The sequence below is a fragment of the Drosophila kikkawai genome, chromosome 2L (genome assembly GCF_030179895.1).
Source record: "Drosophila kikkawai strain 14028-0561.14 chromosome 2L, DkikHiC1v2, whole genome shotgun sequence".
NCBI classification, from domain to species: domain Eukaryota; kingdom Metazoa; phylum Arthropoda; class Insecta; order Diptera; family Drosophilidae; genus Drosophila; species Drosophila kikkawai.
The window spans coordinates 24,775,684-24,799,244 of NC_091728.1; the positions used below are offsets into that span (position 1 = coordinate 24,775,684).

At 43.0% G+C, this 23,561-nt stretch overlaps 2 protein-coding genes and 1 pseudogene across 2 annotated transcripts; all 3 read right to left on the minus strand.

Moving 5' to 3' along the window:
- Positions 1–5,505: 5,505 nt before the first annotated feature.
- Positions 5,506–14,048, minus strand: LOC108078484 (DNA topoisomerase 2-like; annotated as a pseudogene).
- Positions 14,049–15,537: 1,489 nt separating this feature from the next.
- On the minus strand, positions 15,538–16,755 carry LOC108078485 (membrane metallo-endopeptidase-like 1). Its single transcript, XM_017172368.1, has one exon. It carries the CDS (start codon positions 16,753–16,755, stop codon positions 15,538–15,540), a length of 1,218 nt encoding a protein of 405 aa, XP_017027857.1.
- Positions 16,756–17,030: 275 nt separating this feature from the next.
- LOC108078492 (uncharacterized) lies at positions 17,031–18,246 on the minus strand. The gene has a single exon (XM_017172375.3). The coding sequence runs from the start codon at positions 18,114–18,116 to the stop codon at positions 17,073–17,075; it is 1,044 nt and encodes a 347-aa protein (XP_017027864.1). The 5' UTR covers positions 18,117–18,246; the 3' UTR covers positions 17,031–17,072.
- Between the last annotated feature and the right edge of the window lie 5,315 nt (positions 18,247–23,561).

The window sequence follows — 23,561 nt, forward strand, 5'->3', positions numbered from 1 at the left end:
TAGTTTTAAAGTTTCAAAATTTAAGTCTTTTCTTATTAATTCCAATGAATTTACATATGTATAAATCTACAAAATAATTAAAATGTTGACGGCAAATCTAATTATAGACAGCTTTTGGCAATCATTAGCCTTTTGCCATCAGGTCTTCAAAAGGTCTTTACATGGGGATGCTATTTAATTTTTACATTTCATAAAAATTGGCATATCAAGTTTGAAAATATATGTATTTCTTAAAATAATATTGTCGCCTGAGAACCAATCAATAGATCTTTAGAGCAATATCTATCTCTCCTCGACTTGTGCTGACCGCAACCGGCTGGGTGGCATCGTCTTGCTTCTATCCTTACTTTGGCATATATAAAATTACTTTCCATTTTTAATGTGTATGAGAACGTCTTGCAAGCCGAGTGCTGCATGGATTATATTCGGCTTTTAAAAATATAATCTCCTGCTCACACTCACCGAACTTCATCAGCAGAACCATTAAACTGAAGCGAATCCCTCTTCCAATTTACAAATTTTGCTTGTCCCCGTAGACCACAAAACGGCGAAACAAGTCACTCACCATATCATCGACATTGAATTCACCTGTGTTTGTCTCTCGGCCTCACCACATCTTAGGATGAAGCACTTTGGATTGACCAAAAAAGACAGAGAACGGCCTCGATTACGCTAAAATCAGCCACTTTGCCGCGCCGCTAGATCAACGCCAAGCCTGAGATGCAGCTGGTCATTAAACCGAAGATTCCAGAGCAACCAGCGATGCCCCAACCGACTATGCGCTTCAGCACAGAGATGCAGCATGCGGCGACGATTCTCCAAGTAGGTTGATGGTTTTCTTGATTAAAATTTACGTTGAATTATAAGAAATAAATAATAATATAATATTCCATATATTTCAGCTAATTTGAAACATCGCAGTCGCTTTTCTGCGCCTCCTTCGGTCTGGTGGATCTTGCCTCCTTCGATCTCGCCGGAATCAAGAGTTTCACCCGATTTTGGGCCCTGCCCATGTTCAGTTCTTATTCGGTGACTGTGACCTGTTCGACAGCGATGACACGCCCCCGCTGCAGTTCTACGCCCATGCCGGGTGCACGGCTCCATTTGCGGCCAGCCTCAAGGTGCGAGCCACTTTCGAACACCAGGCCTCGCTGGATCAGGGAGAACAAGCAGCATCCCGGCGAGCTAAGTGCCGACGACCAATGAACCCCCTTGCCCGACAATGCTCATCAGGAGTTTCAGTTTTGATATTTGTAAATCGATTTTCCGGTGTTTTGTTATTTTAATTGATCATGATCAAGGATCTTTACTATCAATTTGGAACATATTATTTCCTAGAGAGTTCAGTTCAAAACGCTCTTCTTTATGGTAGCAGGAGATTTGATCTCCTTCAAAAATATCAATCAGCCTTTTGTTTAATAACCGTTTTAATATTTTCTTAGCTTGGTCTTCGCAAGACCCGAATAAATTATTTGACTTTGCCTTAACTATAACAAATAAAATCATTTTATACATAAATCAAAATACATAAATAACATAAAAGTGCAACATATAAAAGAAAATATTTCATAGATTCATAATAAATTTGCTTTTCTTTTAAAAATATATATATACTTTTTGTTGGTTTTTGTTACTTGTATTTTTTTAGTGTTGTTTGTTTTGAGATTACCACCATTGGACAAATCCATTTTAGAGCGTTTCCTTCAGACTTGATAAGCCAATAAATGCTTTCATTTTGATTTCTCATTATTAATTCTCATTCCTGTAAGAGAACAACTAAATGCTACGATTAATATGTGAAATGCGTCAAAAGGGCCACATTTGGTTTTATGTAAAACTCAGCAGCTTAAACAATATATATATCGAGTACAGAATTAAGGGTGTTTAGGTATGTGCATTTACTGTATAGCGGACATAGCGGATAGTAAGTATATTTTTCTCTTTTTGCTGAGTTCATCATATTCTTAGAGTTTTGTATATACTTTTTGGCTTTGACCTTAACTTACCGAAATATTTGTAAAATGTTATACTGATAATGTTTTGTTTGTACTTTCAGTCCTTTATTTTAATTTGTAAATTTATCTAACTTAGCTATTATTGGTTTGGGTACGCTTAATCAATTTTAACGTTCACAAAACTGTGAATTCGCGACACTATCTCAATAATTTATTGATTCGCAGTCATACGTAGTATGTTTGAGGCGATTTTCGGCAAATTTGTTTCTAATACTTATCCTGAGTATTTGTTCAGGTTGTCTTCACTTTAATTATAGTCTCTCGTTTCTATGTTCTTAGCTTGTTATACCCTTGCAGGGTATTATAATTTCAGTCAGAAGTTTGCAACGCAGTGAAGGAGACGTTTCCGACCCTATAAAGTATATATATTCTTGATCAGCATCAACAGCCGAGTCGATCTAGCCATGTCCGTCTGTCCGTCTGTCCGTCTGTCCGTCTGTCCACCTGTCCGTTTCTACGCAAACTAGTCCCTCAGTTTAAAAGCTATCTGAATGAAACAGAGCTTGCAAAAAACTGTCGACCGTTTCTAGTTGTCTGCATATATCTGTCTCTCTCTCACTCTTTACGAAAAGACTCAGAGAGCACCCGTTCATGAGTTCTTGGAATCAGCTCGCGCGCGTTCAGAGCGAACTCGTTTTTTTCTATTCTGTTTTGTTTTGGTTGTCCCATGAACCGTGGTCAGTGAACAAAAGTCTTTTGCGTATGTATTGGAATACATTCACACGCATAGGCAAGCAAATCCTTAAACGTTTAGTTGCGATTTAAAAACAAAATTGTCTAAAACTTTTCTATTCTTTTTAATAGCATTTTGTTATATGGACACTTGTTCACAAAAATAAATAAATAAAAAAAAAAAAACAAACAAAGGTGAAGACCGTTCGCGCTGAGCTGTTCGGTCCCTTGGTCTTTTGCTGGCTCTCTGTGTGCGAACGTTTCTCGTCCCGCTCTTTACGCACGGCTCATTGAAAGGCCGAAGCAAAAAGAGCTCAACGAAAAGCGTTCAACAAAAAACCGAAATGAAGACAGCAAAACTCCCTTGCTCTGAACGAGAGCGAGAGAGTATGATCTTTTTCGGTTTTACTCGCAACGAGAGCACAGGAAAAACCCCGTCAACAGTTATTTGCAAGCTCTGGAATGAAACTTTGCATATAGTCTTCTATATACTCTCACTGCTATATATGTATGTCGGAACGGGCCGGATCGGACGACTATATCATATAGCTGCCATACAAATGTCCGATAAATTTTTAGAACAAAAATTATAACTTTGCTGTTTTTCAATATTTTTGCACCATTTTTTAGATATGGCCATTTTATATTATTTCTAAATTTTGGTAAAAATTTTATGAAAATCGGACGACTATATGATATAGCTGCCATAGGAACGATCGGGAAATTAATAGGAAAAAAATTATAGCTTCGTTGTTTTTCAACGTATGTTTATCTACTCTGAGATATAAGCTTTTTTTATTAATCTAGAATTTTGGTATACATTTTATAAAAATCGGACAACTATATCATATAGCTGCCATATAAGCGATCGGTAAATGTATAACATATGTAAAGCTGGGAATGCAAAACTGTAACTGTCAAACTGTAAACATAATAAGTATAGGTAAAATGTAATGAAACTCTGTTTTGTGAGTGTTTTCAGCATTTAAATTTATATTATAAACATCAAAACCAATCTGCAAGGGTATACAAACTTCGGCGTGCCGAAGTTAGCTTCCTTTCTTGTTTTTTTCTGATTTTGTTATCTTGGCAACATTTCGAATAAAAGTAGTACTTTGTTTGCAGTTTCATTCATTTTCTTCTCTTTTTTATTATAATTTCAGTCAGAAGTTTGCAACGCAGTGAAGGAGACGTTTCCGACCCTATAAAGTATATATATTCTTGATCAGCATCAACAGCCGAGTCGATATAGCCATGTCCGTCTGTCCGTCTGTCCGTTTCTACGCAAACTAGTCCCTCAGTTTTAAAGCTATCTGAATGAAACTTTGCATATAGTCTTCTATATACTCTCACTGCTATATATGTCGGAACGGGCCGGATCGGACGACTATATCATATAGCTGCCATACAAATGTTCGATAAATTTTTAGAAAAAAACATTATAACTTTGCTGTTTTTTAACATTTTTGCACCATTTTTTAGATATGGCCTATTTATATTATTCTAGAATTTTGGTAAAAATTTTATGAAAATCGGACGACTATATCTTATAGCTGCCATAGAAACGATCGGGAAATTAATAGGAAACAAATTATAACTTTGTTGTTTTTCAACGTATTTTCATCTACTCTGAGATATAAGCTTATTTTATTATTCTACATTTTGGTATAAATTTCATGAAAATCGGACAACTATATCATATAGCTGCCATAGGAGCGATCGGTAGATGTAGAGAAAATGTAAAGGTGTGAATGTATAACTGTAACTGTCAAACTGTAAACATAATAAGTATAGGTAAAATGTAATGAAATAATATCTGCAAGGGTATACAAACTGCGGCGTGCCGAAGTTAGCTTCCTTTCTTGTTTTTTTTTTTAATTTTTGCTTCAGTGGCGGATCCACGAGGGGGAAATTAGGGAAATTTCCCCCCCCCCCCTTGGAACCTAAAAATGTTACTATCTGGCATGATTATCCTATATAATACTGTACAATTGGCACTATTGAGTATGAAAACACTCAACGCATGGTGACTTTTCATTTAAATCCGTTTATCTCGCCAAAAACGCCTCAACTTGACTGTCAAATAGAATAATTTTCTGTCAATAAGTTCAATTTCCCCCCCCCAAGAATCGTCTCTGGATCCGCCACTGTTTCAATTGCTTAATTATTTTGTACTGATTGATTTTTGTATAAACTAAATATTTAAAATAATAATTGGTACGCTTAAATAAGTTTTATACATTTAACACATTTTTAAACATTATTTTATTTACTTTGTTTTGGGTTATGATTTTAGCATCCTTTGCTTATATATTTTTGGTGTATTTTGTTATTTGTTTTCCTCAGTTTATTTTATAAGTTACATAAATACGAAATTGTTGTTTTTGCTTAAATTGTTGCTATACGTAAAAAGTTGATGTTGAAAAAATCAAATAAAACAATAAGGTAAATAAAAGTCTGGCTTCCGTCATTCACGTCAATATAGTACAGAAAAGAAAAAAAATATACATTGTTGCAAAATCATAAACTTCTTTCATATATAGGGAGTATATATATAGACGTTGGAAACCAACTTTCAGTGCCTTTTATACTTTTTCAATAAGCAACTAACTCGCCGACATATATATATACATATATCCCTTTAATATGTAAAGTATCATGAGAAATTATATTTCAAAAATATTATAAGCAAAAAGAACAATATTTTGAGACTGGCGAGACCGACCTAATGTCGATTAACAGTGGCTCAACACTCGAAATCGGAATCATCATCATCACCAAAATCGACATCGGTGCGGCGCTTCTTTTTCGGCGCCTTCTTTTTGCCTTCTCCATTGCTTTCCTCGTCACGTGTTCGCTTAACTGGACGCTTGACGGAAGAGTCTTCATCATCAGAGAAGAGTGAGCTGAAATCGATTTTCTTGCTGGCTGCCCGACGTCCAAGGCGTTCTACCAGTTTGCTGGAAACCTCCACCACATTATCATCGGAAATCGATGTATTCTACGACTAAAAGAAAAATATATTTTAAATATTTAATGAAGCTTCCAAAAAAGAGCGCTTCCTTACCTTGGCCATGCTGAGATCAAGTTTACTCTGATTCAGTCTGTCGCCGTTTTCCTTCATTCGTCGCGGCTTCTGCACTCTCGGCTCCTTTTTGACAGAAGCAGCCTTCTTGGTTTTGAAAGAGGCCTTCGCGCCGCTTTCGACCATCAAATCAAAGTAGTCCTTGGGTTCCTTGGCAGCCTTGGGCGTCTTGGCCGCCAGACCCATTTTCTTTTTCATTTCATCGGTGACCTTAAACTCAACCTGCTCGCCCTCGGGATCGGGGAAGATGTCACCACCGCCCTGTGCCGCCGCTCCCTTTACCTTTCTGCCCTTGGCGGTTGTGGCGCCCTTCTGGCCCTTGAGTGCCTTGGCCGTCTTTGAATTTATGCTCAACTCCTCCAGTCGCTCCTTCTCCTCGACCTCGTTCAGCTTCTGCTCGAGGGCATCTAAGTCGTCCAGCCAGAGCAATTCCGGTGTCTTCTTTATCAGATTATCCAGCTCGGCGAGCTTGGCATCTCGCTGTTTGAGCAGCTCGGTCTTCTTCTCCTCAGTCAGCATCCACATGGACATGCCGAGGAGATAGTCAAACTTCTTGACGTCCGTTAGCTTCTTGAATGCCTTATCCGGATCCACCTCCTTCTCCTTCTTCACCTTGGAGCTGGCACTGGGGCCTGCCTCTGCATTCGCTTCATCGTCGTCCTCCTCCTCGTTTTCGGGTTCGGCATCCTCCTGCTTGATGCGGCGCTGCCACTCCTTCACGGGATCGGCACGATAGCCACGCTTCACCAGCTCATCGCACATAGCCTTCCGCTGTTTATTCTCCACCACCAGCTTCTTCTTGCACTTCTCAAGGATGAAGCGTGCCTGATCGCTAAGCCGATCGGCCTGGGCCGTTAGCTGTCCCACCAAGTAGTCCTTGCGCCGGGCATAGTACTCCAGTCGGAGCTTATAGAACTCGTTGAGTATATCCAAGGCATTGGGGAAGCGACGCAGGCAATTATTCTTATCGAAGGCATGCATCTGGTTGATGGACATCGATGAGGTGAGCTTGAACACGCGAAAGAACCCGCCATCCTCGTCGCGGAGGCGGACAAACTCTTCGGGCGAGAAGCTGATCACAAAGCGTACAGTGGTGTCCGTGTGATACTCCCTGTACTCGTTGATCACGGCCTTGACTTTCTCGGTGCCATTTGCCAGCGGCTCCAGTACATTCTCCTTGTAGGTCTGCGTCCAAACGCCCGCAGGTAGCTCGGTGATCTCAATGCGCTCGCCCGGCAAGATCTGTATATTGCCACTGACCACATATCGGCCATCCGAAATGTATTCCGTGCATCCCTTGAAGTTTTTGTACCAAGGATGCATTGCCTGGGGCTCCTCCCCGTTGATCATTCGCTTAAGATTGCGCATTATCTCGCGGGGATTGTGATTGGCTATCTTGGTGGACCAACCGGTGCCAATGCCCTCGGCACCATTGACCAGCACCATAGGAATGATGGGCAAGTACCACAGCGGCTCTATCCGCTGGCCATCATCGGTTTGATAGGCCAGCAGCGGATCGTCTAGGGGATGGAAGATGAGTCGCGTTAGCGGCGACATCAGCGTGAAAATGTAACGAGCGCTGGCCGAATCCTTGCCGCCGGTCAAACGGGTACCGAACTGACCCCGGGGCTCCAGAAGGTTTATGTTGTTGGATCCCACATAGTTCTGGGCCAGATTCACAATGGTCATTTGGAGGGAGACCTCGCCGTGATGATAGGCCGACATCTCGGCCACCGAACCGGAAAGTTGCGCCACTTTAACCTCTCGCTTATCGTTCCTCTTGAAGCAGGTAAACATAACCTTACGCTGGCCCGGCTTCAGGCCATCGACCAGGCTGGGAATGGAGCGTTCGTTGTCGGCATTGGAGAACAGCACCAGCTCCAGGTTGATAAAGTCCGCATAGCTGATGTGCTTGGTACCCTTGGTGTAAAGATATCGCTCCGGCAAGCCCAGCTCCTTGCGTCGCTTCACCTCGTCCATGTGGTTGGTGAGCCACACCTTTCGCGATTCGATGTGCTTCCTGGAGAAGGCCATCATAATGCTCTCATCGTCCACGGAGCCGTCGTACTTGAAGAGGATGCGATGGCGCTCCATGTCCTGGAAATACTCCTTCGCCTCCTTGGACGTGGAAGTACCCAGACCCTTATAGTACTTGATATTGTACGTGTGATGATTGGCCGTATCGTTCTTCCACTCCTCGAACTCGGGCAGCGAGTAAAACGACAGCTCTTCGTTTTTCTTGGTGGCCTTAACAATCGGCGTTATGAACTCCTCGAGGAACGGGAGGCGCAGTAGTTCCGGCCAATTGGTGTGAACGAAATTGATAAGTAGGTCCTTGATGTGGGAACCATCCTGATCCTGATCAGTCATGATCATCACTTTGCCGTATCGTAATGTCTTCAGATCGTCCTCGGTCAGATACTTCTTTTTGTATTGCAAGCCGATGATCTTGCACAGATTGTTAATTTCTGCGTTTTCCGATAGCTGCTTGAAATTGGCCTCACGTACGTTTAGCAGCTTTCCCCGAAGCGGGAACACACCGTAATAGTTCCGACCAATGACACCCAGACCGGACACAGCCAACGATTTGGCCGAGTCTCCCTCGGTCAGGAGGTCAGGTGCAGTTGATTGAGTTTTAGCCACCCGCCTCGTTGGCATCCTCCAGCTTGGGAATGCCCTTGATTTTGATCGATTTTCGACCGCCCGTCTTCGCTATGTCGTTCTGAGCCTTGAACTTGGCCCAAGCCAGCACAGACTCAACAATGCCCGATTTGGACATGTTGGCAATGAACTTTTCGGACAGTGTGCATTTGGAGCCGAAGCTCTTGGCCTGCAGGGTCATGTTCTCCTTCGTCTGAGAGTCGAACGTTGGGTTCTCAATTAAGCAAGGAAGGGTTTGATGTTGATGCCACCTGCAAGTGCAATAGAAAAAACATAATCATTCCAAGTTCACGTCTCTGGAGGAAGCACAGAACTCACCCTTGTTCTTCTTTTTCAGAACCTCAATGAGCTGCTTGATGACATTGTCAACTACATGCAGTGTTGCCGTTTTAGGGTTTTTCCCCCCAGATTTGGGGTTTTTTGAACTGCGTTTGCGGGAAAAAATGTAAAACAGCGGGAAGACGCTAATTTAGCTTTATTTCAGATCGAGTTAGGGTTTTTTTTAGCGTTTTTTCAAGCTTTTACAGCACTTAGTATATCGACATGATATCGATATGAATTCTTACAACTCTTGTCTCGTGGTGTGTGAACTATAAAGCGAATAATAGTGGTTTAAAGTGCTTGTGATGTCGAAAGATAAATGCTATAAACAAAAACTACGCGATGCGTGGCTCCAGGACAGCGAATTTAAGCAGTGGCTGCGTAAAGATCTTACTGATTTGACACGGGCTTACTGCAGCTACTGCAAGTGCGGTTTAGCCGCAAAGTTAAGCGATTTGCGAGCACATGCTGCTACTAAAAAGCACGTTAGTTGTATGAGCGGCTTTTCACAAAGTAATAAAATACAATTCGTGCAACTATCTTCAAAAACGTTAGAGCAAGAAGCTGCTCTTTGTCTTTTCGTGGCAAAACATACTGCCATTGCCTCGGTGGATCACCTAGGCATATTATGCAGCACACATTTTGATGGCAACACCACAGCAACAAAAATAAAGCTGCACCGTACAAAATGTACGCACATTATAAAGAATGTTTTAGCGTGCCACTTTAAGGAGGATCTTCGCAACGATATTGGTAACGCCAAATATAGTTTACTATTAGACGAGTCAACTGATGTTAGTTTTACGAAACTACTCGCTAAGTAATTGGTTTTATGTTTTTTTTATAGTATTTAGTGACATGTCCTATTTTTAATGTGCATATATGTTTGTGAAGGCGTAGTCACTGTACTGTTCTGTAGAACGTAAGGAAATGGTGTCGACGTTTCTTAGTCTCATAACTTTAGAAAGTGGAGATGCCATTTCGATTGTTAATGGTATCAAGGATGAACTGAATCGTTGGAAGTTGGACCTGAAACACCTTATTGGAATCGGTACAGATAACGCAAATGTAATGATTGGCTCGAAAAAAAGTGTATACACTGAGCTGAAGAAGGAAGCTCCTGGTCTAATTTTAATTAAGTGCGTCTGCCATTCTGTGCAGTTGGCAGTTAATCACGCATGCAAGCTCTTCTTGCCAGAGTCACTGGAATATTTAATTTATTCAACCTACAACTGGTTTTCTAAAAGTTCTTGCAGGCAAATGGAATACAAAAAAATTTACGAAAGCCTTAATAATGATAAGGTATATTTTTTACTCATACATAGTCCCCGTGATGTCTGTAGCTCCCAATGTAAACATGTAACATGTACTAACCGTTCTATATTTTTCTTAAGCCTTCGTAATATTGTGTGTGTTTGTCCTAATTATTGATTTGTAGCAAACTAATATTTTTCGTGGTGTTTTAAAAGGCCCCTCTTAAAATACCAAGAGTGTGCGACACGAGATGGCTTTCAATTGAAATGGCCGTTAAACGAATTGTAGAGCAGTGGGAGGAGTTGAAACTACATTTTCAATTGGCTGCGACGCGGGAGAAGTGCTATCAGGCACAAAGTCTGTTCTCTCTTTATAAAGACGAAAAGCAATTTTTATATTTGCTTTTTCTTAAGCTCATTTTAAAAGAAATGCAAACTATAAATAAATGCTTCCAAAGCAAAGCCGTCGATGCAACAAAACTGCTCAACGATTTAATTTTTGCCATTAAAGCCCTTCAGCAAAAAATATTACCACCGGACATCGAAATAGATGTTCTGACCGACAATGATTTCGAGAAACATGTCGTCAAGAACCTATACCTTGGGCTATGATTTTGAAAAACAAATGAAAAACTCGAATATAGCTACGAGTGATGAAACGTCTATAAGAGAATGCTGTATACAATTTGTGATTGAGCTAATAAAGCAGTTGAAGCAAAGGTAACATTCTTTAAATTACATTTAATTTTTAAGTTTATTAATTTCCTGTTTTTCAGACTTCCCGACAATTATGAATTGTTAAAGCAAATAGATTTATTTGCAGTTGGTAATGTTTTAAAAAACAAAAAACCAAGCATTGTTCCAGTCTTGGAACACTTTGGTATAGCGAATATTGACCAAATTGAACTTCAGCACAAAAGCGTGAATATTTTAAATTGGGAGAACAAGGACGACACGTTGCAGTTTTGGCTGGAAGTTAACGCATACCGCGATTCTGGTGGAAACCAGAGATTTAAGGAGCTCTCCACCATTGCTTTACAAGTATTGTCGTTGCCGTGGTCCAATGCCGAGGTTGAGCGAGTGTTTAGCCAGGTCAATTTGGTTAAATGCAAACACAGAAATCGGTTGAATATTGACACATTAAACTCAATTTTAATCATCAGGTAAAATGACTTAAATATCTTAAAAATATAAACTACATTTAGTCAACATTCCAGATCAGGTTTGCAGCGTCATGGCAAGTGTTGCCACAACTATAAATTGCCAGAAAATGTTCTGAAGATGATCGGAACATCTAAAAATAATTATGTTGACGAAGAGGCAGTCGATATAGATGAAATTATTAAAAACTTTGAATAAAATGACTTTAAAAAAATGTAGGGTTTTTTTTTAGCTTTTTTTAAATGATTTTTGGGTTTTTTTTTTGCTAATCTAGCGTTTTTTTCGGGAAAAATTATGGCAACACTGACTACATGGTCAACATGTCGACTGCCCTTGTACGTGCATATGGTGTTTACGAACGAGACCTGCTGGAAGCCGCGGTCCGAGGGACAACAGGCCACTTCCCACCGCTCGTTGGCCACCTCGTGGACGACCTTAATGACTGGCCCGTCATCATCTGCGTTCTTTACGTGCAGATCAATGTAGTCCGTAAAGTTCTTGACCGTGAGCTTGTTGCCGTTGAGGAAGACGGAAACACCCTTCGAGGAAGCGGCCACATCGTAGGCACGACGCGACATAAGAGCCACAATATCATCGTCGAGGCGTTCCATCTTGAATTTGGCCAGATCGGGACTGAACGTGATGCGGGTAAAGTCAGTGCCACTAAACTCCTTGATCTGTAAGGTGTTAAAAGGGATTAAAGCATCCTTGGAGATCTATTTATGTATTTGAATGTACCTTAACTTCGGAGGCCTTGCCCATGTTGTCGGCCCAGGTCTGTTTGAAGCTTTTCTTGTATTGCTTCGTGGCAGTTTCCACGGTGAATGTAGTGGAAAATACAATCGTGGACATAAGTATTTTGACACAGCTGTTAGCTATATTCCAGCGCGTGTATCTTAGTACTCGTAAAAGTTACGGGATCCATTGTACTTTGCAGTAAGAGATTCTATTTAAAACTTTAAGAGAGCAAAATATGACACTGATAAGTAAATTAACTTCTTTGCTATGTCACGTGATGTGAGAGATCATGCATTTTTGGGTGGACAAAAATATTTTGACATTGCATTCATTTAGTTCTCATTTGTTTCGTATGCATTAAAAACAGTTTATTGTTATTTATAACTCAGGCTTATTAATCTGTTAGCAGCTTTAATACATTTTTGTCAATTTTCCTAATTTCTGTACCGTTATTTAATGAAAATATGGGTAAAACACGGGAGCTAAGCCAAATCCAGCGAAACGAAATAGTAATTAAGTACCACTCAGGTATTTCGGTCCAGAACCTCAGCATATTTTATAAAGTACCCCGACAAACCATTTACTATCAAATTAACAAATATAAACAGACAAAAGGGCGACCACGCAAGACTTCGCCTAAACAAGATCGTCTAATTCTTTCAAAATTTAAAGATAATGACCTTATTATACCAAATCCAGCTTCCATGGAAGTTCAAAACGATTATGATTTTTAAATTAGTAGAAAAACAGTTGAAAGAAGACTTAAAAAGGCTAACTTTGCTACTTATGTGGCCCGTCAGATACCTTTCATTTCACTTAAAAATGAGTTGAAACGATTAGCCTTTGCCAAATCCTTTTGAGAACAAATGTTGTGGACCGATGAGAGTTCTTTTGAGTACCATGGTTCAAAAAATAAAATTTACTGCAGATTACCAAAAAATATTCGCAAGAAAGTGGTACCTCTCATTCAACGTATACCACATGGTGGCGGCAGTGTCATGTTTTGGGGATGTTTCTGCTTTAACGGTATCGGTTATTTGGTCCCCATCAATGGGACGATGAATTTGCATATCCTGATTGACCACGAATTTCTTACCGGCGACAGACTTAACAGGCAAGACTTTATCCTGCAGCAGGATAATGTTCCATGCCACAAAGCAAAAATGATAACAACATTTTTCAGGGACTTTGAAGTAAAATCTTTAGATTGGCCACCCAAAAGTCCCGATCTCAAAACGTATGAGGGTCCAAACTTAACAAGAACTTGAGAGGAGACAATTTATTAAGTCGAAGGACTATGGAAGGAAATTTACCTTGAAACGCTTCAAAATTTAGTCAAATCTGCTCCAACACGATTACAAAAGGTAGTAGATGCCAGAGAAGGGATTATTTTTTACTAATTTCTACTCATTATTAACATTTTTTGCAATTCAGATTAAATTTCTAACAAATTAGGTTATGTCAAAATACATTTGGCCTCCCACTTTAATGAATTTGTATTTTTAGTTTATAAGATGTAATATAAAATGTAATATTTTTGTTGTTTTTTATTGTCTTATTACACTATTGTTATAAATAAATTTCATTGATCTTTTTTGGATAAATAAATTAAAGTTTACAACACAAAATGTGAATTTTTATTTATGTCAAAATACTTATGTCCACGATTGTATGTTGCAGAGCTTTGCACCATAGCCGTTTCTGCCGCCAGTCACCTTCTTTTCATCGTCGTTGTAGTTGGAGGAAGAGCAAGTGGCCAAAGATCATAGTAGGAACGTACATCTTTTGCTCCTTGTGCATGGTCACCGGAATACCCTGACCGTTGTTCCAAATGGACACAACATTGCGCTCCGGATCAATGTCAATCGTGATGGTATTCATAGACTTGTCGCGCTGCTTGTTGTCCGCCGCATTCACCAGAATCTCGTTGAAGATCTTGTACAGGCCAGGCACAAATGAGATCTCCTTTTGGACCATTCGCTTCTGTTCAGAGTCGAAGACCCACATCAGCTCCTTGGTGAACTCTACGGATCCAATGTAGGAGTCCGGTCGCAGCAGAATGTGCTCCAGCTGCGACTTCTTCTGGTACATCTGCTCGATGGACATGCCGCCGCTGCCGTTCTCCATGATTCTGTTTTTGTTGTGACTCTTCCGTTGTTGCCTCTTCTGTAAAGATCAAAAATTTAATTAGTTGGTCAGCGAGGCAGACTGTACGCAGTAAAACTGAAACTTTGAACTTTATAAATGGGCTCTCTATACCGGCACCGCCATTTTTAATTTGCAAGCGAAAAAAAAACTACGTTTGCAGAAAATCTAGCGTCACCTTAACAATTGACTTTCTTCCATTTTTCCCTCAACTAACAATTTGCGATGCCGTCTGGGTTTTCCTTACCTGGCCCAAAAGTTACACAGTTTCTGCGGTGTTTAGTCGCTGCTGCCGCTCAACAACGATCACGATTTTCACCACTTTTAACAAAAATTATGGACTTAACTCGATTGTTATAGCCGGAAATGAGCTTATTTATAGTGTTGGCTAGCGCGTATGGACCATGTGAAGATTAAAACAATTAACGATGAAATTGGAACATGAAATTGAAATAATAAATGATAAATGTTTATTATCTCTATTTTTTTTTTTTTAAAGAGTGTAGTAATTAAAAAAAAAAACAATTATTTCACAAAGTTTAAAAAGCTTAGATTAATTATACATGTCAATCTTTGAGATATACCACTCTGTTGAAAAGTTATTTTTAAAATAAAAATTAACACGTAACTGTTATTTTCAATTTTAAAAATAAAAATTGGAGAATAATTGAATTGATAATTGAATAATTAGAATTAATTTCCTATTTTTTCTATATAATTATAAAATAACTCTTATTTTATAATTTGCATTATAAAAATTATAACTGTTACGATCCCTGCTTTTTTCACACATTTTTGTTTTTTATATAAACTTTGGCCGCTATATCACACGTTAAAACGGATTTTTATCGTCAACATCAGAGAATAAAATACAGAGCTTACATATATCCACATCCAAAAAAGATTTATTAAAAAATGACTATTAAAAAATGCAAATGCACTAAGTGGAAATACGATATAAGAGAGCAAATTACATGTGTAATGTGTAAAGTCAGTTCGAAACTATTCTATGGCGATAACTTGTACATCGATAAATCTTCGTAGGTCAGTGCTGATAGCCGGCAAATCGAGAAAAAAAAGTGTTAAAAAACGTGGCCTGGGCCTGAGAGCATTTTTTCTCAGAAAGCTGCGTTGGCAAGATGGAAAACTTCGATGAAGGCATTTCCAGCCAGGATTCCGAGGCCCAACCCACCACAAACAATAGTGTGATTGAAATACTAAGTGGAGATGAAGATCAGGAATCAGAGGCTGAACTTATTGAAATCAGTGGAGATGAAGACTTCGGTAAAATTGATACAAAGAACCTAAATGGTGACAGTTTCGCTAAGACTGTAAATGAAGTTACGGGTCCAAATGTGCCTCCTGTTTTGACTGCGTCTGCATCAGGAGCAGCCGTAGCAGCACCTACCCAGGGCAACGCATTGAAGCGCTTAATGAGCGATCAGCCAGAGATGCAGGTGGTTGCCAAGAAAGGTATGACTTATAACTACTGTTTATCAAATATTTGTATAATGCACCTTTGGCGATACTTCTTCTTGGGTAGGGCACCGATATTTAGAGTTGTAGTGTCCAGTTTATTCCGCAGGTTAGTAATGTAAGTGGTTGATAGGTTCAAGCGATTCGCCTCCAACCTCTGGCTGAACTGCTTCCTGATCGCCTCGAACACTAGCTGGACCTGAGACTCGAGCTCATGGGTTTCACCCAAAATGTGCTTATTATACAGTTGTTCACAAGCAGCCTTCATGGAAGTTCTCACGGCCACGACGCACTGGTACTTAGGGTTGTCCTGGTATAACGCCATGAATGTTCCAAAGAGTCCCATCAGGTAGTTGGCCACCTTCTCCTGGTCGTAGGAATTCAGCATTCGGTTAAGCGCCTCCAGGTAGGCGACATCCGCTTGGATCAGAGTGTTCGGGTTGAGATTTCGATTATGGGCGACCTTAAAGTAATCCATGAGGCTTATTCCATGCACTCTTTCCAGTTCCTGAAGGCTCAGACGTTTGGTCACGCTCTTAGTTGAACTCATTATATTATATATTTCAAATTCCAAGTTATTTATGCTCTCGATTGGGATTCCCAAGACTCTGAACTTGTCTGTATCTCTATCTCTCATGTCAGCTCTATCGATCACATACACGTAGCTCCGTTTATCTTCGCTGTCCACCCTAAGACTCACATGGAATAGGACATTTCGCAGGCCATGGCGGCTCAATCGGGCCAATGTCGTCAGCCATCGGAACCGCTCCTGGGGCCACTTTCTGCCTTCTGGCATATACAAAGGCCAGGAGAGGTTAACATCCGGCCTCATCACGTCCAGAAAAATGTTCGAGCTCCGGTTCTCCCTTCTCGCCGCTTCGCAGGAGTTGTACAGCCTGACGACTTTCTCCTCCATGCTGTCCTTTTTGTACGCCCGGTTCTTCAGCTTCTCGAACAGAGAGTGGAACTTGGGGTTGATCTCTTCCCCAAGCGCGTCAGCAAGATATTCGAGCTTTACGTTAAACCCCTCGCTATATCGACCACTGGAATACTTGTGGAAGTCCTCGCAGGGACTCACTGACTTGTCCATGGTGCGCAGCATGCGGTCCATAATCCGCTCGTTTTGACTGTAGAAAACTCCCTTTCTCTCGGTCCAAGTGCCTCCGGTTGCCAGCGCCATAAGGCACACGATGCCGATCCAGCCGATTGTCGTTCCTCTTCGATCCATCTTCGCCGAAAAACCGACGAGATAGTTAGGCTGTCGAAATGAGCTCGGTCGTATGACTTGGAGACCTGATTAGATTGAGGCCAGCATGGGCTTAGAAAAAGCTTTCGAACTTGATAACCGGTCTCAGGCAATCCTTATCAGCTATGCTCCCCAAATGCTTGCCATATTAGAAGCACAAAAACATAAACCCAGCTAGCACATATAACATTAAAAATTAGCTTTCGAGCTATAGAAAACTAGAGCTCAGAGTCCTAACCCCCATGAATAGTCCGTAATGCTAAATAAGGACACCATTTTATTGGTCCTGCCAGCTTCTATCAGTCATAGTAAAAATTTCCGCACAGCCGCTTGCCCATCATCCGGCCCCTGCACGGCGACTTCGCTGGCACAGTGTATTTCTTTTGATGCTCAACCTGATGCTGAATCTGCTCCTGATTATAGCACTGCTCCAGCTGGTGCATCTCCTGCTGGCGCTGCTGCTGGCTAAGCATGCGCATATACTGATCGTAGTACTCTGGCTGCTTACAGAGCTGCTCCCGGCGCATCTGCATGTAGCGGGAGTAGGGATAGCCCATGCCCAGGATCTTGGTGGGTCGACTACACAGAGGCACTCCGTACGACTTCTTGGATCGCCCCTTCATCCGGAGCCGTGGCGCTTGCTCACAGTTCGAGTCAATCGTCTGCTCCGCTCCACCTGTATTCGGTCGGCTGGCGTCCACGACCAGGATGCTACGGGGTCGTCCACTGTAACACCGGCGTACTGCCTGTGGTTTTGGCGTTCTGCGGACCAGAGATGGAGTTTTCTTCGAGGAGACCTCGGGCTTCGGTAGCTTTCGTATATTTACTGCCGATGCCTTTGGAGCTCTCTTGGTCGGCTTCTGGATTCTGCGACGTCTTCGGTGGACTCCTGTTGGTGGCTTCCTGTTGACTTGTGATGGCAAGGTCTTGGGCTGCCAAAGAGGAGCTCGAGACTTTTGCAGCTTCTCCGGCTGCTCGGTGTTCTCAAGCTGTACCTGTACCTTCTTCGCCTGCAACTTCTCATGAAACTTCATGGCCGATGTCTTGGCTCTCTCCGCTCGCACAGCCGCCTTGGTCAGTTCCACCATGGCCGGCTTGGCCCAGATCTTTCGCTCAACCTTCTTCGGCAGGGAGACGCTGCTCTTCTTCGCAGAAGGCTCTGCGTGGTGATTGGGATCCCTGGCCAGCTGCCAGTCGCTGTTTAGGGGCCATTCTCCATGCTCCGCAGCCTGAAGCGAAGTGCTGGCGGCCACGATGGTTTGCTTGGGATAAAAGTACTTCCGCAGGGCGTGGCTGGAATCCAAGTTGGAGGACCAGTTCCTGGCGGATCTCGAATGGGTCATTGCGGCTGTATTAACAGTTAATTTGGTTCAGTTGGGAAAGAGCCAAATGGATTCGATCGATTTCTAAATTTATATAAACTAAGTAAATGAATGTAAGGAAATTAGAAAGGATGTATGACATGTGAAGTGAAAATCGAGGAGTATGTGATCGAGTCCCCCGAAAAAGTCACAACCACATTTATTGGCCTGAGCTCTGACCCCTGACTGCCGAGTCCTGAGCCGTGAGGTCTGACCCCTGTTGTGTTTTTCGTCCGCATCCCTTCCACAGATGGACAGACAGTAAATCGGTTCGTGGCATTAATGCAAATAAGTGGAAACACAAATATTTTCAACGTTTTTGTGGTAACAACAGCTACGCACAGAGGGGCAGGGAGGTAGGAAGGGGAAACCTTTTTTTTTTTGGGACAGCCGACAGCCGACAGCGGGTCGATGGATCATTTCCGCTCTCCTGGCTCGTGTCCCTGCTCAGGGGTCCCTTTTCCGCAGCCCGTATTCCGTATTTCGTATTCCGGCGTATCCGTAGTTGTGTGCCCGTTTCCTTAAATATTGAAATTTATATTTAAAATATTTCAAATATACAGTTAAATGGCGAGTTCCCCCCGGTTTTTGCCGCTCTTTGGCGCTGCCCTCGCATTTTTCACTTTAGTTTATGTGGAGCATGTTTAATTTATGAGAATTGCCGGTCCCAGGCCAGGCCCAATCTCTTCCCCCAAATCGGCATTGGACACGGCCACGGCCTCCGCATCGGCATTGGCATCGTAATCGCAATCGCTCAGAGCCGCCGTATGCCAATGAATATGAAAAATCAATTTGAAGTTTTGTCGGTCCCCGCCACCGACACCGAAGGTCAAATGGTGGTGTGCCGGGTCTTAAATCGCCCGAAAACGAAACGTGGCGAATTGGTATCACAGAGGTTGCCATCTTGGTCTTTTAACCCCACAAAGTAAGATACAGACTTGGGACTAATTCGATTGTTACATTTCGCATTAATTTCCTGCAAAAGAACAAACATTTGTGACGTTTTCTCGGAGAGGGTCAGTGTCTGTCTCATCCGGTTGTTGTCCTTTCCTCCCCTTGATTTCACCCTCGATTTCCAATTAGCAACAGAAATCACCTTTTCTTTCGCCCTTCGCTCCTGTGTTTCTTGCCGTGTTAATTGAGGATTTGCACTTGCCACGATTTTATGTTCATTGAGTTTCGGGCAGAGGCCGAGTGGGAGAACTTTAATTTCGTGCAAACGCAAATTCTTTTCGCCCGGCCAAACTTCTTCGATGGCGCAATAAATGGACGGCTAAGGAGGCAGTCAAGGACTCGGACACGCGCAGGATAATTGTAATGCCTGCGCACTTCGCCCTGCCCCTTGCTGCTCTGGTCTGGGAAAATCTACAAGCAGGAGAGGGAGAGGGAGCTTGGTAGGAGCAACCCGAGATTTTGGACAAGTTTTATGGATGGCGAGGATTGCATTTCCTGTTTGGCAGGCAACAATGCAGGAAACCGGAAGCGGGAGAGCCAAGATGCCGGCTCGGGGTGAATTCCACGGATCCGCGAATCCAAGAATCCCAGAATCCACGAATCCACTTAGCGGCGCATAAATTTCGCTCGGTACATAAAGTACAAGTGTACAAACAAAAGGACATTTGGCGCACGGCATTAAAAACATAAAGCAACCGCATCAAGGACCAAGACCAGGACTCGGCCCTGGATGATCCGGGTCACATAAACAGCGGCGAGTGAATAAAATCGCAACCGCATGCAAGATGGCGAGCTGGAGATGGTGATGGAGATGGAGAAGGCGCAATCCCGGGCCAAGTCAGGCCTGGGCCGGGGACACCGCATTGCTATTTACAAAATGTCCTCGAAGCGGCCAAGAGGAGCGACGGAGTGAATCATAAAGAGTCCTTGCTGCTGAGTCTGGAGCTGAAGCTGAAGCCGAGCCGGAGCCCAAACCGAGGCCGAGGCTGGAGCTGGCATGGGAAATGCACGTAAAATAATAAACAAGGCTTTGCAAACAATAAATGTGGCACCCACTCGCCCCCTGCCCTCGGCCTGCTCCTGCGGCACATCTCTATTCTTACCACATCTGGCAGCTGCAATGCTACGAGTTGTTAGCGACGCTGGCGACGAGATTTCTGCCCGTCCATTGTTAGACCCCGCTTCCATCTCCTGGTGCTCCTCCTCTGCCGCTGCGATAAATGCGAAATGCTTGTAACTGCAATGCAAATGTAATGTGCAAAGGACATTTTACTCGGCTGCAGTTGGTCATCCCGCCTCCTTCTGCGCCATCTCCTCCCTCAGGCAGTAAATATTCGCACAGAACGGGTTCAGGGGTGATGGTGTTAGGGGCCTGGTCAGGAGTGGCCGGCAGAGAGGTCAGCCTCTGACGAGTGGCCACGCCACCCATCCAAGTGGCAACGCACGGCAGACGCCGCTGGCGGCGTCCTTATTAATTGCAACAATAACCGGGGCGACACTGTCCCGCCACCTGAAGAAATCGGGGACAGCCAGGTGAATATAAGCAGCAAGAAAATACCTGATTGAGTGGCCAAAAGATGTAACAATTTAAACAATAATCGAAGATATTAAAATTTGTATCTAAACAAAACCATCTTGCATGCCAAGGATATACTCTCCTTTTCTCTCACTGCACTTGAAGCCGGTTGAAGCAGGAGGTTCGGTAATGGGGCCAGCACCGTAAGTCTTTCAGCTTTTTGCCAGCAAATTTATGGCTCGGACCTGCAGCTTTTTGTGCGACCAGCGACCATCCCGGCACCGGAAGCGGCACTTAGCTCTTGGCACTCTGCGCCGCTTCCCCCTGCCATTATGTGCACCTCCAGTGTTCATCATCCGCCGGTGGGCAGGGTGGAGGCTGCCACTGCATCCAGTCCACTCCAGCTCCAGCGGAATACACTCACTGATAAGTAATTGAGGGGGCTTCCATTTCTTTTTTTTTCGGGGGCCGCGGGCCTCGAGTGGGCGGAATTTGGGGCAAAAGTTTGGAGCTGCCTGCGGCAGTAAAAACAATTCGTATATCAAAATTTCAATGCTCTTTCTTACCCCGTGTCTAGTTTTTATGGCGAAAGGCCGCGCAAAACATTTAAAAGCAATAAAGAGCGATGCAAATGTTATCGGTAGAAGCTCGCGGTGCCGCCGAGGCAGCGGGAGAAATTACCAAACGCGAATGGCGAACAGATTCCCATCCTTGGGCCCGGCGCAGGTATTCAAATTAGAGAGATCTCGCTCAGGAGTGAAATGAGGCAAAAGCTGTTGGCCCTGGTGGCCGTAAAAAGTGCCGACGACGACGAGGACCATAAAAACTCAGCCAAATGGGTGGGAGTGGAGGAGTGAGGCTGCAGGTGAGGTGAGGTTAGGCATCCCCGGGAAGGGCCAAAAGTGCCGGGCCGTGATTTCGGGGTTTTTTTCCGGTGTCGTTTTACCCGTGCAAATAAAATGAAAATGTACTCGCTGCGAGTTTCGTAGAAAAAGTTTATTTTAATGAAATTCGCACCGACATTTGACGGTGGTCCTGCTCTGGGGGCTGAGGTTGAGTTCTCAGCCGGAAGTTTTTGGAGTTGGGTCTCATGTTTGATTGTTGGCCCCGCAAATGGGAGGCGTCGTGGCCAAAGGGATACGCAATCGCGGGTTAACTCTTGCCGGCCCCGGTGAAGTCAGCAATTGTCTTAACATTTATTCAATTTGACTACCTAGGAGATCGTAAAGTTTATTTGCTCCCGCTGCCTGTGAAGTTTTCCTTAGCCATTTGCCATATTTCCTCCCACTCCCTTTTTTTAGCGGCCATAAATCTGCGACACAAAGGCAAAAGCAACCACCGCAAACATGGCCAACATTTTCGGGGTGGGAAGTTTGAGTTAAACATTTTTAAAAGCCATAAATTTATTGTTCTTGTTGGTGCGGTGCAGTCAAGTTGAAAAACGCACAAGTAGGTCGTCGTCGTCGATGTTGCTGTTGTTGTTGTTTGGCTGTTGTTCGTGCTGCTCAGTCGCTTATTTAATTCGATTTGTAAGCTAATTCCTGAAATATTATCTGGAAATGCTCAAGATGTAGGCAAAGATATCGCAATGAAATTAATACATTGCCGGAAATGAGTGGCTGAAACTTCCTGAGTAACTTCTAAGCCAGATGAGCAATAAAACTGGCTGTACCTTAAAGTATTTATGCTATTGATCGACCTTTCAGTAATTGTAAAGAGACTTAAGTCCTTTTTTATTTCAAACCTGCTTTCCTTCTCTTGTTAAACTCCTCTTTAGCGCTGGAAAAAGTTACCTCGGCATCAAAGTTCTACTCATTGGCCAAAGTGGAGGCTAAATAATTTAATTATAGAAATGCAGAGATGGTGTCGGATGACTCTGACAGTTTCCTACATTAACTATGCAGAGTAAAAGGCAACAACCTTGAGACTTATTTTTAATTACACTTTCACTTCGCTGGACGGAGGGACGGAGATCTCCGAAAGCCGAGACCGGAAATCAATAAATATGTTCGGCCAGACTCAGCATAAAACATTTGCCTCATAACATTATCTTCGGCGTCTGTGTCTCTCTCTCTCTCTTTTCGGAAGGGATTTTCCGCTTGTAGAGGAAATGTGCATCTTGCCCTGGTGCCTGGGTCCTAGTCCTTGTCCTTTTGCTTCTGTTTCGCTTTTCACTAAAACAAAAACATCAGAAAATAACAAAATACAAAAAAAAGGACAGCCGGAGGCGTAAGCTACTTGAAAGTTTAGAGGAAGTAACGGAGGAGCTGGCAGTTACTGCCTTTTTTCGAAGCACTCATTCATTCATTCGTAAAGGCTTTAGCAGTAAAATAAACGCGCATTGATGCGGAAAATGTGCTACGCACGACGGTGACGCCTCAGCCTTGAGTACGCCCCCTGCCCACTCAGCTCCCGCCCACCCCGAAAGAGGAGGCAGTGCTTCCTTTCAGGTGGGGTGGGTGAGCTGGCTTGATGGCATGCCAAACTCAGAAGCGATACATTTCCTTTGTGTTATTTTTTGGAAACTTTTAAAGTTGCACTTGAGTGCCTAAGCTGACGCCGGAACGGAACGGGGTGAGTGTCGCCGGCAGGTAAGGAGTACTTACAGTAGTTACCCGGGGTGGTAGAGGTGTCGGAGCCAAGGCCACTTCATCATTCGGGCGTAAATCTTTCCACCCACTAGGCAAATACACGTAAATCTTGTTCAGGACTCGCAAGGTGACCACCACCACCCCGGTTGTGTTTCATATTTATGTGCATCTTTCGGCGTCCAGGCAAGCGGAGCAGGCGAAAGCCATGAAATTCAATAATCCTGCCTCACTTACTCCACATCATTGGCCTTACGCTTTGCCACTTTTGTTATTTAGGGTCAACCTTCCAGGTCAAATTTGCAGGTCTCAATGCGAGCTGGTCAAGGGAAAATCTGGAAATAAGTAATAAGCATTAAAGACAATAAG